This window comes from Delphinapterus leucas, chromosome 8 (genome assembly GCF_059928025.1).
Source record: "Delphinapterus leucas isolate spDelLeu-1000000601 "Yukka" chromosome 8, BTC_Dleu_Yukka2, whole genome shotgun sequence".
Lineage (NCBI taxonomy): Eukaryota > Metazoa > Chordata > Mammalia > Artiodactyla > Monodontidae > Delphinapterus > Delphinapterus leucas.
The window spans coordinates 3,570,867-3,589,278 of record NC_143136.1 but is presented as its reverse complement, the minus strand read 5'-3'; the positions used below and the strand labels follow the sequence as shown (position 1 = coordinate 3,589,278).

Here is an 18,412-nt window from a genome sequence, read left to right as displayed (position 1 = left end):
GCCTTTTCTTTACATCACTGGGAATATCGGCTCCTGTCCTTTCTTGGACACATATTTGTTGAGTGCCTGGCATGTACCAGACATCGTACCAGGCACCAGGAGCCCCACGAGAGGAAGGACAGACAGAACCCCTGCCCTCATGGCAGAGCTCCCCCTTATCTGAATATTAGATCACCAGGAGGGCTCAAAACTCCCAGGGCTCAAGTCGCACTGCAGACGGATTTAACCAGAGCTTCTGGTGGGCACAGGGATACTGCCTGCAAAGGCTCCCAGGTGATTCCATTGCAGGGCTGAGCGCCACCTGCCTCGTGGGGGAGAAGGGGAGGAAAAGGGGCTATCACAACCGGCAATGGGGAACCCAGCTCCAGGATCACAACGCACCCCATCCCATCTTGGGGGAAGGGAGGGAAGCGTGAACGGATGCCAAGTGGCAATGAGTCAAAGAATATGTTTTAATAATAAATTCTAGCACAGTGTTACTAGCCTGGCAAGACGGGAGAAAAAAAAATCAGAAATGTGGGCATCCTACAAATATTATTTCCCCACTCCCTATTTCATCGTGGATGGGTCAGATACTCCTCTGAAAGCCTTACTGTCAGCAAAGCAGCATTCAGGACGCAAAGACCAGGGGCGGTGGGGTTTGCCTTCAGCGATGCTGGCGCGCCATCTAGTGGCCAGGGGCCACCTCAGCCTCCCGCCACCTCTGAAGTGGGTCCCGCGCTTGGCAGAAGGGATCCCAGCCCTGCTACCCCAGCGTGGGGGAACAGACAGCATGAGGACTCCGCCTTACACAGAGGGGCTCACACCTCACGTACTTCACCTACAAGGAAACAATCGCATACAAAAATTCACTGCAGTCAGAAACTGCAGGGCACACAGCACCAAGTTGTCAGGTTTCACCTGGAAATTGTCTAGGAAAAAAGACCGTGTGAGTGCTTTTGGGACATCCAGGAGCTCAGCGTCAACGGGGAAGGATGCTTTACGTTTCTGTTGATATAGAAGTTACAGCTGATATAGTGAAGCCACCTTTTTCAGGGGGATGACAATGTCGTCTTATTTAAAATTTCATACAGAAGAGCCATCGGGCCTCTCTAAAGGCAGGAACGAGGTGAGCACATGATGTGTCACCACCAGAAAGATGTCCTGTGCCCACCTCAGCCACAGCCCGCGCCTGGGGCCCCTCAGTGTTTACTCACCATGGGCCCTCCTAGAGGATGTGCAGGAACAGACCCCCAGCTTACGAACTCACCGAAGACCACGTGATATAAAGTTAACCCTAAAAATGCATTCCAATAGACAGTAGGTGCAGACAAATACTGTTTGATTGCACTTACACGAGGTACGCAGAATAGCCAAATTCATAGGGTCAGAAAGTACATTGATAGATTCCAGGGTCGGCGGAGGGGAGGTGGGGAGGGGGAATGGGGACTCGGGGTATAATGGGGACAGAGTTTCCGTTTAAGAAAGTGAAAACTTCAGGAGGAGGATGATGGTGAGGATTGCACAGCAATGTGAATGCACTTAGCGCCCCCGAACTGTACAGTTAAATGTGCTTAAAATAGTATGTTTCATATTATGTGACTTTCACCACAATTAAAAAACATTTGGAAAAACAAAAAGGACCACATGATAGAAATCAGTTTACTTTTCGGAGAAAAACTCATACGCGATACAATTTGCACCTCAGCTTGAAGTCTGAGTCCTGGCGCGCTTTGCACAAGCACCACTTCGCATTCACAGCGAGGAGCAGAGAGTAGGGGGCCTGACTCCCCCACCCCCATCCCCAGCTGCCCTCTGTCAGGCACCGTCCTTCAGGGGAACCTCACAGAGATCCAGTGACGACGGGCCCAGCCCCATGATGGTCACGCCATCTCTCCCTGGCACTGCCCCCTGCAGCTGGGCCTGCTGTCTCCTCTCCCACCTCCCAGGAGCAGGAGAGCCCCAAGCCCCCGGGCAGCCCCCTACCCAACACCAAGTGCATGCTGGGTGATTTTTCAATCTTTATTTCCCCTCTGACCATTTCATTCTCCAGTGTCCGGTGACCAGGTAGCTAAGGGCAGGGTCACGTGTGCCCACCCCCCAGGACATCCGGGATTCAGTCGGTATCTGGTGTCTGAGAGGTGGAGCTGACAGCCTCTGGGAGCCTTGGACACGGGACCCTCTCCTGAATGATTCCCATCAGCTTGGGAGGTGGTTATTCTAAGAGAGGCCCTCTTGCAGAGCCTCTAGGACTCGGGAGCAAGCCAGCCTCCACAGTGAATCAGGATAAGTACCACAAGCGACTTGGAGCTGGCGGTGGCTCACCCTGAGGACCAGTGGGTTGTGGGCTGGGCGCATCCTCCCCACGGCCTTTCCTGGAGTCGCCCCTTCTAGTGGGCGCAGCATCTACCCCGCCCCGGGGGCGTCTCATTCAGAGCCAGCCGTGCATCTCCCTGCTGCCTCTGGCCCTCCTTCTTCTCTTGTCTCTGCAAAAGCTCTCGGGCTGTGGACGACAGGAGAAGGATGTGGCCTGGTTGGGAGGAAAATCCCCCAACCCAGCCCAGCACTCGCCTTGCACACGTGGCATCCCCCAGGGTCCCACCCTCCCTGATGTTTTCCAGGAAGCAGGAAACATGGGCCCTTGACTCCTGCCCACTTTCCAGGCCCCGGGGACGTTCTGCTGGGTCCCAGGTTGCCAGAGAAGAAGACCTGTTGAAGACCCAGTGATGGTGCCCCCACCCCCTGCTCTGGGGTCGGAGGCTGGTCACTCACCGACAGCACTGAAGACTTCAGTCACCTGGTGGTTCAGTTTGGCCGAGGTCTCCATGAACAGCAACCCCTTGCTCTCTGCAAACTCCCTCCCTTCCTGACGGAAACGGCCACGGAAAGCCCACATTAATCATTGGAAGTTTCCCAAGGACACTTAGACGCCTTCTAACAGGAGGACCCAAGAAACACCGAGAGACAACTGCACCAGCAGAGAACGTCATTCCTCAAGTTCTGTTTCTGGGGCTCCCAGAGAAGGCGGCCCAGACCAGGAAGCAGGGCAGGGAGGGTGCTCGCTGGCAGGGGAGCCCGGCACCCGCAGCGGGGTCCGAGGATGCTTTCTTGGCGAGGTTCCCACCCCTACCACGGCTCTCTGGCACCGGTGGACTCTGAAACCAAGTGAGAACAGAGGAAACGTGGAAGGGGAGTGGGGACAGCCTGGTGGGAGCCCGGCCCTTCTCTGGGTCCCCCACCACCGTCCCACAGGGGTCCGGCCTACGTGGAGTGAAGGGTGTACAGAGCAAGGGCGTCTGGGAAACACCAGGGCTGCTCGTGTGGCCAAGAAGCAGAGAAGCGTTCATGGGAAGGCCGGGGTGAAGGAGGAGCTGGGGGCCTCCCCGTGCAGGCCTCTCGCCTCCCGACCCTCCCAGGAGGCGGAGTGCTCAGTGCCTGATGCTGAGCCGGGCCCTGGGGGCTGGGCCGGCTGTGCCCACAGCATGGCACCCAGCGGTGCCTACTCCCCCCACCCCCAGCCTGGCCCGCAGGGCTTTGCTCTTCACCACCCCCCAACGAGCTTCTCAGCCCTTTCCCAGACACAGAGGGATGGGGACATTATTACTTGTATTTTAAAGGACAAGGTGACCTGGTACAGCTGAAGACTCGGTGACTTCAGGTAGCTCATATCTGGGTCACATGAATGAAACTCAAACATCCCCCTTTGCCCAACTAGCTTGGGGGGTTCCAGATGGGGTCATTTTAGGGGTTTGTCCTCGGGTCCAATGAGCCTCTGGCCCCCAAATTGCAGGTCCCCAGCCCTCCATCTGCCAGTTTGTCCTGGAGGCTCCCCACGATGGGAGCCACGGTTACCTCACCCCCCATGGAATGAGCACATCCAGTGCACAGATCTTGACTCCTAAACTCATTCCCCGGCACTAGGAACCAGGGCTCTTTGGGGAAATGATTGATTCCAGGGCTGGGGCCGAGAAAGGACAAAGGTGAACCTGGAACAACTTGGTGAGCCAGAAAGGAAGGAAGCGCTCAAAGAATAACAGGGCGGGTGACAGGGCCAGGAGGGGAGAGCTCTCAACGGCCAAATCTAGGAGCAGATTTCCCACGACCAAGAGAAGGGCATTAGTGGGAAAATGATAAAATCTGAACAAGAGCTGTAAAGTAGTTTGAACGTTCGTTTCCTGATTTGCTCGTTGTTCCGAGCTTACGTAAGATGTTAACATTTGGGAAAGCTGGAGAAGGGCCGACAGGAACTTTTTGTACTATTTTTGCAACAATTTTTGTAATTCTGAAATTATTTTGAGATGAAAAGCCCCCAAATCAATGTAAAAGCTGCACTGGCCACAGGTCAGCTTGGCCTCTGCCCCAGCCGAGGCACCTGCGGCTCCGGGGTCTGCCCCCCGCCCCCAAGGCCCAGCTCAGTGGGAGCTCAGAGGGAACAAGAAGCCAGGGTGGGGTCTGGGGGCCCAGGGTCTACAGCCCAGGCCCCAGGGTGGCTGCTTCCATGCAGTCTAAGCCACGGGGTCCCCCTCCCGCGGGCAGGGGTCCTGGGAGAGCGGAGAGGAGGCCCCTCCCGCCCCTGAGCTGGGCCCCTGGCCTCCAGTGGGTCTCCCCACCCAGGCCCCGTCTCCCAACTCGGCCTGACCTGGGCCCCACACGCTCTTCCTAAATCACCCATCAGGTCCCCACCCCAGGGACTCAAGGCTGCCCAGGAATAAAGACCCCAGTCCCAACACCAGCGCTGGGATCTCTGCCTCTGAGCCCTAGCGCCTACTCAGCGTGGCCTCCGCTGGCCGCCCCCTGCCCCCAGACTCCCTCCCCTTCCTGCCCTGTGCTGTAGCCCAGCACCCTCTCCGTCCTTCTCTCCCCTCATCTGCCCCTCCTCCCAGAGCCTCTCCTAAAACCCATCCCCACATACACACACACAGACACCACTGTACACACACGTCCTGTACACACATACACGTCCTGTACACACACACACGTCCTGTACACACACACACATCCGGTACACACACACGTCCTGTACACACACGTGTCCTGTACACACACACACGTCCAGTACACACACACACGTCCAGTACACACACGCGTCCTGTACACACACGCGTCCTGTACACACACGTGCGTCCTGTACACACGTGCGCAAACCCCTTGCTCCCTGCTTCAGGCTCTCCCCACTTTACAAGCAACTACCTAGAGCATTTATTCTGCTGTTGGCCATTTTACAGAAGAGATGCAGCTTTCGGGTTCTCTCTCCCTTGCTCATTTCCTAGCAAAAAATTTGGATTTGCCCCTTCTTGAACAGTTTATTGAACACAAAGAGAAAGATCTGAGACCTGCATTACTCAAAGAAGGAGCGAGGGTGGGAAGCGTCATGGTTTCCTCATGGAAACCGTTCCCTGCACTGCGCCCGCCCCTGCCAGCCCTCGGGAGGCTGCGGTCATGCTCACAGCTCTCCCCGCAGCCAGGAGCAGCCGCCTCTGGGGCTGACCTTCCCAGGAGAGACCAAAAACCTTTGCCCAGGAGGGAAGCTAAAGTGGTATGTGTGTGTGTGCGCGTGTGGTGTGTGTGTGTGTGTGTATGACTGTGTGGGTAGGTGGGCGTGTGTGTTTGGGGTCCCTCCCCACTCCCACACCGGGGACATAATGACCGACTCCAGGCCCACCTCAAAGGTCACCTCCCGCTCCTGGTTAAGGTCCGTCTTGTTGCCGACCAGCATCACCACGACTTCCCCCGGGTGGAACTCCTCCTCCAGGTCCTTCAGCCACTGCCGCGCCTTGCAGAAGGAAGCCTGAGAAAGGAAAACAGGACTGTCAGGCAAACCCAATGGTCTTCCTCAGTTGTCCCAGGAAAGACAAGGCAAGTGTCGGTGGCTACCCTGCGTAAAACACAGGATCCAAGTGACCCACCCAAGGAACCGTGAGGGATGGATGGGGGTGCTCTGTTCTGGGTACTCTGGGAGGACCACGGAGGGGCTCAAACCCAACCGTGCAGCAGGAAGAGGGGCTGTCAGAGAGGGCTTCCTGGAGGAGGTGACCAACTTTCACTGAAGGAATCTACTGGTTGTCACGATTTTAACATAAAACGGCACATGATCCAACTGGCCTTATGTCGGGCCCCAAGGGCTGTTCTGCCCCTTGAGCAGGGGTGGCTGGTCTTTCTCTGGCCTCGGGTGGTCTGGGCCGAAGGCAGCTCTGTCCTCACCCAGCCAGCAGGAGGCTGGGGGCTGCAGGAAGTTCCGAGTCAGACTTGGAGCTCTAGAGGCCTCTGCTCCCGGATGCCCTCAAGGACCACTTTGTGGGGAAGTGGCTGTCACCCCAAACCCTGATCCTAACTGCAGCGCCCCACAGACCCGGGAACGGGGCCTCTGCGCTGGGTCCCATGCAGCCCCTCTCCCCAGCAGCCATGCTGACTCAGTAGGCCTGCTCTCAGCACTGCAGGGGCTCCATGCACGGCACTCGACCCCCTTAATTCCACCAGCGCTGCCCTCTGACCAGAACTCCCTTCCCCACCCCCCCACTGCTCACATGCCCACCGCCACCTCCCTGCCCGGCCCTGCCCAACAGGGCTAATCCTGTTTCTGCCAACGTCTCAGCTAGAGCCTTCCTGCAGGAAGTATGGTGCCCCTCCTGTCAACTCCCATAGAGCCCCACCCTTCCCTGCTGGTGCAGTAAGCAACAGCTCACTTCTGTTTGGCCCGATGATACCCTGTAGAGTGGATATGCAGCCAGGGGCGGTGTCCTGCTTCCATAACACCCCCTCACCAGCTCAGTGGGCACCCAAGGAATCGTGAGTGATGGATGGGGCTGCACTGTTCTGGGTACTCCAAGAGGACCACGGAGGGGCGCAAACCTAACTGTGCAGCAGGCAAAGGGGTAGTCAGGGAGGGCTTCCTGGAGGAGGTGACTGACTTGCACTGAAGGATTCTCCACTGGTGCTCACGATTTTAACATAAAGCACCAGCACAGGTCAGTCACATAATGCCGCCAGAAGGTTGCGTCCATGTGCCTGGGAGGGCGGGGACACACCCAGGTGAGCCTCACCTTCCTGGTGACATCATACACCAAAAGCGCAGCATTGGCACCCCTGAAGTAGAGGTGGCAGACACTGTGGTACTTTTCCTGGCCAGCCGTGTCCCAAATCTCAAACTTCAGAGACGCAGCTCCCAAATCCACCACCTTTGTGAAGAACGCACCTGAAACAGAAGCCCAGAAGGAGTTTTACATGGAGGACGAGGTCTTTATCCACGGCTCAGCCTGGACCAGCGTGAACCCTGGGCTCAGCAAACCAGCCAGAGACAGCCAGCCCTGTGCTTCCTGTCACCCTCAGTGGGGAAGGCTCAGCAAACACCTCTTCTAGAAGATGGCATTTTCCAGAAAAAGCAAAGAGTTGCAAGGAATTTGCTGCAGACCTTTGCAGATTCCACAGAGGCTTTGGGTGGGAAGATAGACTCTCAGGGTCCTATTCAAACCCTCTGGACTATGTGAGGCATGGAAGGGTCTCTGACAACCAGGGTCACCCCGTGGGTGTCCAGCGAGGTAGCTGGCATGCCGACGGTCACACCAGCTCCTCCCCTGCAACCTTCCTGGCCTCCTGCTAACCCCCCGGCCTGACCCACACCTCTCCCTGCTGACCTCCCTTCTCCACTGACCTCTCTGCTTGGAATCCTTCCTCTTCCCCACCTCCCTACATGTCCACCGGGTCTCTGAGCGTGAGCCCTTGGGGCAGTGCTGGGGCCCCCTTCCCTGGGAGTGGTCTACAGCAGCCCGCCTGTGCCCATCGCTCACCCACTGCACAGGTAGACTTCTGTGTTCTCACCTGTCACCCCTGGTGACAGGGAGCACCTGGAGAGCAAGGACTTTCATGCATTATTGTCCCTGCTTAATAAGTACACGCAACGAAAGGTCTATCCCCAAACCATTCATTCAACATATTGGGCAATCCACCTTTCATTTGAAGACTGTTTTCCCCTTAGCATAGCTTTCCAAAGTGTTGTGACTTTAAAATAGTTATTTACTAACACCAGGATGTTCTGTCCCCAGAATGTAAATTGGTGCAGCCACTATGGAAAACAGTACGAAGGTTCCTCAAAGAACTAATAAGAGTTGCCATGTGATCCAGCGATCCCACTCCTAGGCATATATATCCGAACAAAACTATAATTCAAAAAGATACACGCACCCCAATGTTCACAGCAGCACTATTCACAATAGCCAGGGCATGGAAACAACTTAATGTCCATCGACAGATGAATGGATAAAGATGTGGTGCATACATACGATGGAACACTACTCAGTCATAAAAAGAATGAAATAATGTCATTTGCAGCAACATGGATGGACCTACAGATTATCATACTAAATGAAGTAGGCCAGAAAGAGAAAGACAAATACCATATGGTATCACTTATATGTGGAATCTAAAACATGACCCAAGGGAACTACTTACAAAACAGAAACAGACTCACAGACATAGAGAACAGACTTGTGGTTGCCAAGGGGGAGAGGAGGGATGGATGCAAGCTAGTATATATACAGGATGGATAAACAAGGCCCTGCCGTAGAGCACAGGGAGCTGTATTCAATACCCCGTGATAAACCATCATGGAAAAGGATGGAAAGGAATATACATATGTATAACTGAGTCATTTGCCGTACAGCAGAAACCAACTATACTTCAATAAAATAAATTTAAAAAAAGATGTTCTGGGCTTCCCTGGTGGCGCAGTGGTTGAGAGTCCGCCTGCCGATGCAGGGGACGCGGGTTCGTGCCCCGGTCCAGGGAGATCCCACACGCCGCGGAGCGGCTGGGCCCGTGAGCCATGGCCACTGAGCCTGCGCGTCCGGAGCCTGTGCTCCGCAACGGGAGAGGCCACAGCAGTGAGAGGCCCGCGTACCGCAAAAAACAAAAACAAAAACAAAACACATGGAGACCACTTACAAAACTGACGTTTCTAGTTCTTTAAGTGTTCATTACACAACAGTTATCAAGGATTTATAAGATGTATATTTGAACAAGAGCAGCATGATAAATTCTACCTGCTCAGGTAGGGAACATAAAGGTAGGATGGACATTCATCAGTTTATCTTCCCTCAGCAACTCTGACACAATGAAAAGGGCTGTGTTTCTTGAATGGTCATCAGGGTAATGAGGCACCTTCCCGGAAAGCCAGTCCTGGGAAGCTGGGGCCTACAGGTTTCTTCATGTCCATGAAGAACCTTCCAAGTGGAAACTACAGCCATGGTCCCTGACCTTATCCCAGCCCCCATAGCGTATGGGGTATGTCATATACAGAACTAGACCAGGGACTGGGAGGGGCCAGGGGTGAGACTCCAGGCAAAGCTTCTGTCCTGCCCAGACCCGGGCTGGGTTGGAAGCTTGTTGGGAGATTCTGGTAAATGTAGCCACATGCTTGAAGTTAAATTTTTCACTCCAAGGCCAGTGTGTTAGTGCCCTGGGGTTGTCATAACAAATAACCACAAAAAGGGTGGCTAAAAACAGCAGACATTTATCCTTTCAGTTCTGGGGGCCAGAGGTCCAAAATCAAGGTGTTTCCAGTGTTGGCTCCTTCCAGAAGTTCTGAGAGGGAATCTGTTCCACGCCCCCTCCTGGCTCCTGGTGGGGACCAGCAACCGTCCGTGGTCCCTGGCTTGTAGATGCATCTCTCCCGTCTCTGCCTCTGTCTTCACATGGCCACCCCCTCTGCATCTTTGTGTTCTCCTGTTACAGAGACACTGGTCATGGGATTCAGGGCTCACCCGAAATCCAGGAATATCCTCAACTAGTTACATCTGTAAACACCCTTTTTCCAAATAAAGCCACATTCATAGGCACTGGGAATTAGGAGAAGGACGAATCTTTTGGGGGACACAATTCAATCTGCTACAGACAGAGAATAAGAGACAAGTCTGGGCTGAGATTTTTAGCATAGAAAGGGTAAGATCATGATTCTCTCTCATGAGAATCTAGTTTGGGGTGACTCCTAAATGGAAACCGCTGATCCACCCTCTGCCTGCACATCCTGCATTTTTCTGCTCATCCACAAACTTGAAGTCAGATACACTTCCTAGGTGTTATGGACTGAATGATTGTATCCTCCCAAAATTCACATATAGAAGCCCTAACCCTCAGCATGATAGTATTTGGAGATGGAGCTTTTGGGAGGCGATTAGGGTTACATGAGGTCATGAGGGTGGGGCCCTCAGGATGGGATTAGTGCCTCTGTAAGAATGCACTCCCTCTCTCTCACTGTCTCTCTCTCTGTCTTCTTCCCTCTGTCTCCTCTCTCTGTCTCTCTGTCTCTGTCTATCTGTCTGCTCTCTCTCCCCTCCCTTCCATGCAGACACAAAGAAGAGGCCATGGAAGCACACAGCCAGTGACCTAGATGGCAGCTACCCATAAGCCAAGAAAAGAGAGCTCAGGATGAAAACTACTTTGCCAACACCTCGCTTTTGGACTTCCAGCCCCCAGAACTATGAGAATAAACCTCTGTTATTTAAGGCACCCAGTCTGTGGTGTTTATTATGACAGCCCAGCAGAGCACCACACCAGGTCAAACAAAGCTGCCGTCTTCAGCTCAACAGTAGGACTGACAGCTCCCAGCTCATACAGGGCTACTGTCAGGACTGAGCAGGACAGAAGCTCCATTAAGACTGTTGAGGTCTTGAGGGTGAGGGCCACGCCTGGGCCTTGGAGGGAAGTCTATCAGCTGCAACAAACTCTGTCGGCTTGCTTCAACCTTAGAGATCCCAGCTTCCTCCTTTACCAAGAGTCAACAGTGCCCTCTTCCCAGGGCGGTTGTCAAACCCGGGAGAAAAGAGACGAGGTGCAGGGTGTGGCACCTGACGCCCCTTCCTCCCCTCCCTCTCCACTCTCCCGGCTCACTGTCTGGGAACAGCAGCCTTTGATCCACACCCTTTGTCTGTTTGCTATCAGGTCAAATCACACTTCTGCGTGCGATTTTGGTTTCATCCTAAAAGTCATCACTGCCAGGTTACAGGTGGGCATAAAATTCAGGTTTGCCTCCTTTGCTTAACAATCTTAGCTTCTGATACTTTCCTTTTCTACTCTGAAAACGATGGCTGGTGGTTGAGTTTAAATCAATGTAAAATCCCAACCGATTTCCAAGGAGCGCAGGGTTTTCACACCGAGCAATGATGTGGCATGAGTGGCTGTTGGATATTCACAGACCGCAGCACCTCGTCTCCCCTGGAGAGAGACACAGACCCCCCAGGTGGGCCCCTGGGCTGGTATCCAAAGCAAACTTCCACCCCCTGCCCCGTGAACTCCTGGCTCCAACCCACAAAAGAGCCCACATGTATTACCTTCCTTGTTCAGAAACCCACTGACCACATTTTCTACCTGTTCACAGCTAAAGCCAAAAAGTGATTAAAAAATAAACTTCCGAGGTATTCAAACAGACTGGGAGATTTTTCCTGAAATGATGTTGGCAACAAGCTGGGGTGTGGGAGCAGGACCAGGCCCAGAACCCGGAATTGTCCACGTTTCTAGAATACGCTGGTGGAGATGACACACCAGCACATTTTTACCAGACGATACTCTGAACCGGGGCCACCTGGCACTGCTTTATATGGTGACACAAAGCAGGGCTCCAGCCTCCTCTGGCCCCAGCACAGACCTCAACACAGGAGCCCCAGCGGTGGGGACACTTGGGGACGCTTCCAGCCCCCTCCCCAGCCTCTGGAAGTGGGCGTGCCTTCCACTTGCTGAGCTGGATGGACCCCCAGTGGGCAACAAATGACAAGAGAATTCACTGGGGGTTGTTCTTCAACTTGCATTCTGCTGCCCCCAATTAAAAGATGTCTCAACTAAATGTTAACACAAGGAAATGTTTTGCTTTTTGACCTTTTAATTTAAATAAACGGCGTATCCTGCTCACTGAAGCCCTCTCTGCAGCGCTCTCTTTTCTGTAAAAGTCACAAGTTGCTTCCTGGTGGAAGGGAACACGACATGGGTGACTTCTCAGGGTCACCTGGGCTCCAGCAATGTTTCATTCAGCAGGGAAGGGAGGTGGGGTGAAATCCAGCACCTTTCGCACCTTCGCTGCCCCAGGCAAGGCCCAGCTGGTCCAAACTGGCTTCTGCCAGCAAATCTGAACACAAGCACTAGATGTCACCACCCCTCCAAAGATGTCACTAAAACGTGCAGGGCAGGGAACTGGGCCGGAATTTCCCCTGCTGCTGCCTTTCAGGATTCCAGGATGAGGGGTCTGCGGGAGCTCTTGGTGCTCCAAGCTCCCAGCCACCATAAGCGCGTCTGGCAGCTGCCCACCTCCCCTGCCAGCCCCTCTCTCAGATGGGCCTGGCGGGCTTTGTGGTGCTGGGGCAGCCAGGAGTTCAGGGGGTTCTGGTCTCCTCCCAGCAGGCCACGCCCTCGGGAGGCTGTGCTCAATTCCACTCTGGCTCTGCTTCGGGTACAAGAGTCTGTCACCGCCTGCCACACTTACGGCTCCGGCTTCCTCTGGAAGGACAGGTCTTGCCGCAGGGTGGCTGGAACCGTGTCTCGGCCCGGGCGCTCTTCTGCACAGCTGTGCCCAGTGCTTGTGTAACCCTCCACTGCGGGGCCACTCCACACACTCACCGACAGATCCAGACCCTCTGGAGAGGCCCAGGGACCCCCGCTCTTCCCCAGGGCTGGAGTAGCTTGCAGCTGGCCTGCTCTGAAGGCAACACCACCAAAGACATGCCAGGCCCTGGTCCCACCCCTGCCCTCGGGAGTGTGAGGGTGGCCGTCTGAGGAAAGGGGGCAGCAGGAAAGGGTGACAACTGAAACCAAGCAGGACCCTGTGGGGCTCCTGGGCACAGAAGCCTTTCCATGCCCCCCGCTTTTGTTTGTAGGGAACAGACTCCAGCCCCCATGACCTTCCCTGAGTTCCAGAGGGCAGATTCGAACCGTTGCCAATCACGGAAGGGAGGGGATACAGAGACAAGGGAGGGGCAGCCAAGAAACAAATAGAGCAGCCCTGGGCCAGGGTCCTGGTTCCGCCTCAAGGGATACACAGAGGGACTTCCCTGGTGGCACAGTGGTTAAGAGCCCACCTGCCAATGCAGGGGACACGGGTTCAAGCCCTGGTCCGGGAAGATCCCACATGCCGCGGAGCAACTAAACCCATGCGCCACAACTACTGAGCCTGCGCTCTAGAGCCCGCAAGCCACAACTACTGAGCCCACATGCCACAGCTACTGAAGCCCGTGGGCCTAGAACACGCGCTCTGCAACAAGAGAAGCCACCGCAATGAGAAGCACAACGAAGAGTAGCCCCCGCTTGCCGCAATAGAGAAAGCCCGTGTGTGGCAACGAAGACCCAAAGCAGCCAAAAATAAATAAAATAAAGGTCCAGTGGTTAAGACTCTGCATTTCCAAAGCAGGGGGCGCAGGTTCGATCCCTGGTCAGGGAATTAAGATCCCACCTGCTGTGTGGCGTGGCCAAACCAGAAAAAACAAAAAAGGGGGGAGTGTCTGCTTTTATAATAATATAATAATTATCATAGCATAATAATTAATAAAATCACATAGAATATAATATGTGATTAAATATCATATTATAATAAGTAATATCATTTATTTATTTTTATAAAAACTTAATAATCGTTATAATATCCACCTGCAAAGGTCGTAAGAACATCACAAGGTGCACAAGGCACGTGAAGTAGGCCCAGAGATGTACATGGCGGAGACGGTCATTCCCACAGGGGATTTAGCTCCTCAAAGCAAAGGAGGGCGCACTCATCTCTACGTCCCTTACACCCAGCTCAGTGGCTGGCACCTAGTAGGTGCTCCATAAATAGGCTGGTTGCTGATTGAATAAAGGACCGCTAAACCCACCTAGAGGGCTGCGGGACACAACACTGATCCACACCCTCCCACGGCAGCCCAGGAAGCCAAGGCCTAGGGCACCAGCCCCAGGGCAGAGGCAGGGTCCTGGGGAGATGAGCTCGGGCCTGGGGGAGGGGCACGGGCAGGAGGAGGACGGCCGGGGCCGGGCAGAGGACCAAGGGTGGAGAGGGTGCATCCTGGCCTGCCACCCAAGCAAAGGCCCCCCACCCTGACCCGAGCCCAGCCTCTGTGCACCCTCCTGACCCTCGTAGGACCCCTGAAGAGCATGGTGACTTGGACAGCCTGGGGAGGGTGACAGCTTGGCCCCCGACTTGCTGGAGCTAAAGGAAGCGGTGGAGGTGACTGAGGTTGGGGAGACAGGGCACCCCACCCACCGTCCATGAGCTGCAGCGCACTGGACCTGCGGGTTTCTCGCTTGGGAGAGTTAGCGAACTTGTCTGCGCTCCCCTTTCCCTCCCCGGAAATACAGAATGCCAGCGCCGCCCGCAGCCTCGGCCTGGCTCTGTGTGTGGGGCCTCTTCTGCCCCACAAGGTAGGTCAGAGTGGCAGGCCTCCCTGGGCCCACTGAGCTAAGTTCTCGGCTCACCGTGAGTCCCCAGGCCACTCTATGCCCGCTGGAGCCCACCCCCTGGCCACCCGCTGCCTCCCGGGATACTGGCTCTCGAGCAGCGGTCCTAAACTTTTGGGGGGAAGTTCCCTGTAGTAAACATTTTAGGCTTCGAGGGATGTACTGTCACCGTTGCCAGCAATCAACCCAAAGCCGCCCTTCCAGAGGGAAAGCAGCCACAGAGGATACACAGGCATGAGCGGGGCTGTGTCCCCATAGAACCTTATTTGCAAAAACAAGCAGGGCCCTGGGAGCCGTGGCCTCAGACCTCGGTCTTAGAGTGAGATCCAGCCCGACAAGCCGCCCGGTCTGGTCCCTGCTGTCTCCCTCCCCTGAACTGGAATCCAGGTTCACACCCAGGCACACAGCCCTCGAAATCCCAGCTTGGCCTGGCCCCCTTCTATGGTCTCTGCTCTCAGCGAAACCCACCTTGAAGCCAGACTTGGCACTTTGTCGTATTTTTTTAAAGCCCAGTCTGATATCACGGGTGAGCGGTGTCAACTTTCCTGCTGATGGAGAAGAGGTGGCCCTGCGTGCCCCTCAGCCGGCCTGAATCCACGGTCTCTACCAGCTCTCCCCGCGTTCCCGTCCTGGGGCCAGCCCTTCACCCTGCTTCTGCCCTTCTCACCACTATTTCTGGGGGCCTGGCCCTGGCAGATCCCTTCGGGCCGCATATTCCTCAGGGACTCAGGAACCACCCTTCTGAGAAGACTGAGGGCTCCCAAGGAGTTAATACCGTTTGCTGAATTTTGTGCTCTGTTTCTATGTTGGTGTGTCTGCTTGGCATCTTAGAGAATCCTCCACACCTAATGTGGGCCTGGGACAGAGGCCACACCCAACAGATACTTGCTGAGTGAGTGAATGAATGGATGAGTGAGTGAATGAATGGATGGGTGACTGAATGAATGAATGAGTGGACACAGAGAAACGGAAGGCTTATCCATAGCGGAGTCCAAATTTCAAACCGAAGCTTTCGTTCCCAGTGAGGTGTCTCTTCCACCACGACGGCTGCCTCCTGAGAGGACTGGCGCAGAGCACACACTGGGTTTCCCTATTTTAGGTGGGAAGTGGGGCTTTTCACCCCCAGACAGGATGTGAAGGAGACCAGTTGTCCACAGATGCGCCAAAGTCCCTCCCCTCTGAAAGCCATGACTTGCTATCCTCTTTAAGCAGTGCAGTGAGAGGGGCCTCCCTCCCTGCCGTCCCTTCCTACAGCACCCACCCTATCCGCCAGCCCAGGCCAGGTGGGTAAGCCGAGTCCAGGCAGGAAGGGAGCAGCGTTAGCAGGAGAGCAACCAGCCAGGGTGAGAGGCCGGCTTGTTTAGAGGGCTGAGTGGCAGAGCCTGGGGGCAGGTTCTTCTTCTGGGCTCCTCCCTCCACCAGCAGAAGCCCTCACACACCCAACCCTTCGGGGCCAGAAACTCTGTCGCGGATACACTACCCGCCCCCTCCCCGGCCCCCGCAGACTCCAGCTGAACTGAAACCTGTCTGGGTTCTGGATCCCGTGTGCATGCCTGCCTGGGGTGGACCTCATGCCCTCCCTGCACGTGCCAGGCACTGCCCGAGGCTCCAGGAGAGCCTGGGAAATTCCCAGGCGGCCTCATCCCCAGGTGTCCCACGTGTGGGTCAGCAGCCCTGGCTCCCCCACCAGGAGACGAAGGAAGGGGACCCTGTCGCGTCACTTACATCCCACGGTCGGCAGGATGCTCCTGAAATCATTCTTCACATACTGGAGAGCCAAGCTGGACTTGCCCACAGAACCACTGCCCAGGAGAACCAGCTTGAAGATGCAGGCCTGGCCCAGGGCAGCCCCGGGCCGGGGGGCCCCATCCACCTGCGCCATGCCCTGCAGAGAGACAATGATGGACGGAGGCTGAATGTCAGATGCCGAATAATCTCAGCAAGTGCGCCCCCGGGACGCTGCTGCCCTGGATGAATACAGACAGCCTTGAATGGAAGGCAGCTCCAAGTCAGAGGCACCTGGCTTGCCACTCGACACCCCATCTCCCCTTCTGGAAAGTGGGGCGAGCAATAGCTATAATATACGCCTGCTGTGAGTGAATGGATGGATGGGTGACTGACTGAATGAATGAGTGGACACAGAGAAACGGAAGGCTTATCCATAGCGGAGCCCAAATATCATACCAAAGCTTCTGTTCCCAGTGAGGTGTCTCTTCCACCATGACGGCTGCCTCCTGAGAGGACTGGCACAAAGCACACACTGGGTTTCCCTATTTTAGGTGGGAAGTAGAGGCTTTCACCCCCGGACAGGGTGAAAGTGTTGTGAGGTGCTTGCAAAGTGTGTCCACGGTGCCCGGCAGGGGCCAATGCGTATGAACGGCTTCGTACCCTGCAAAGTAGTGATTGTGTGCTAGTCATCATGCTGGCTCATTGCCCTCTTTCCATCACCTCTCACTTTTGAAAAACCTATGACTTATTCCAAAAAGCTTCTGAAATACCTAAAATGTACAGCACTCTCTCAGCTGTGGTTCATGGATTCAAATTGGTGTTTCAAGAAAATCTATTTACAAAAAAGCTTGGTGTTTCAAGGATCTCAAAACATTGCATTCCTTCCCACTGTATTGAAAGCCTCAGAACCCACAGTGATATGCCCTGGAGAAAAACGGCTCTGTGATCAAAATTAATTTGGACAAACCCTGCACATGTTTTCATTGTAGAAAATTTCAGGCATGTACCAGAACAGAGAGGATGGAGGTCGTTCTGGTGGACCTCAGATCTCCATCATCCACCTCCACAAGAATCAGCTGTAGCCAATCTTGTTTCACCCACATCCCCAAACCCCCCTTCCTCCGAAGATTAGTTTGAGGGAATTCCTAGACATCCTATTAATTCTCCTGCAAATCCCGGTATATGTACATGCAACTTCTTTTTCTCTGTAATTTATTTGTTGAAGAAATCAGATTGCCTTGTAGTTTCCAGTCTGGATTTTGCTGATTGCATCCCTAAGTTGTCATTGAATGTGTTCCCTTGAACCCTGATTTTCTGTAGCTTGGTGGCTCAGAACAGAAATCTGATTGGATATAGGCTATCTTTTGGCAAGAATACTGTCGTGAGTGTGGTGGGCATTTCCTCAGGAGGCAACAGCCGTTGAAAACTGTCCCTATGTCCACTGTCTCATTCGGGGGCTGCAAACTGGTGGCATTCCACTGTTATCATTTTGTCTTCGTCTACTATCTGGATTGCATCTAGAGAAAACTTCCCCTGAAATATATCCAAACCCACCTCAGAGCTAGCCCGTCCAGTGAACAGAGCCTCTCCCACCTCATTGCAGTGGGTGGGAATGGAGGAAGGGAAGGGATTTTGAAGAGGGAGGGAGAAAAGCGAGAGCAGTAGGAAGCAGACCCTGTTTCCTCACTGTCCCCAACAAGCAGCCACAGCCACAGACTGGTCTGGTCTGCCCTGTGGGGACAAAAGGAAAAGAATCGAGTTTGGGATCAAAGTTTAAAAGCAAACAGGACGGAGTCCTAAATACCAACAAGACTTTCTAAACAGAAGGTGACTGGAGTTACAGGGTCTGGCAGAGAAGGGTCCACAGGCCCATCCACTCCCTGGCGAAAGGGACACAGCAGAGCTGAATGGTTATTGGAAAGCATGTCTGGAACCCCATCTTCCACGGGATGCTCTCAAGTTTCACCATCGGGGATGATGCTTAATTGTGTCAACGGATGACATCCCGCCAGGGCACCCTGCAACTTCCTCTGCATCCCGCAGACCCACAGCTGCCCCGGGGGTTGGGGAATGGAGTTCTGCAGGGGCCAGTCCTCTCTCCAGAACCCACCACCCATGCAGGAATTCAAAGCAGCCCTTCTGCAGATTTCTGATCCACTGGTAGAAATTAAACTCAAAGGCAAAATAAAATAAACACCAGGAACAAATGGGGGCGCCCCCCCCAAAGTGGCTGGCCCTCCAGGGATAAAATGACAGCCTATGATTCAGCTCTACAGGCCAAAGG

The 18,412-nt window shown here is 54.5% G+C and overlaps 1 protein-coding gene across 1 annotated transcript; it reads right to left on the bottom strand.

Annotated features, from left to right (window-relative positions):
- Positions 1-1,577: 1,577 nt before the first annotated feature.
- RAB17 (RAB17, member RAS oncogene family) lies at positions 1,578-16,285 on the bottom strand. Its single transcript, XM_022568331.2, has 5 exons — positions 16,126-16,285; positions 7,020-7,171; positions 5,642-5,767; positions 2,752-2,845; positions 1,578-2,482 (listed from the first exon to the last, which is right to left on the bottom strand). The coding sequence occupies exons 1-5, from the start codon at positions 16,280-16,282 to the stop codon at positions 2,370-2,372; spliced, it is 642 nt and encodes a 213-aa protein (XP_022424039.1). The 5' UTR covers positions 16,283-16,285; the 3' UTR covers positions 1,578-2,369.
- Positions 16,286-18,412: the final 2,127 nt, after the last annotated feature.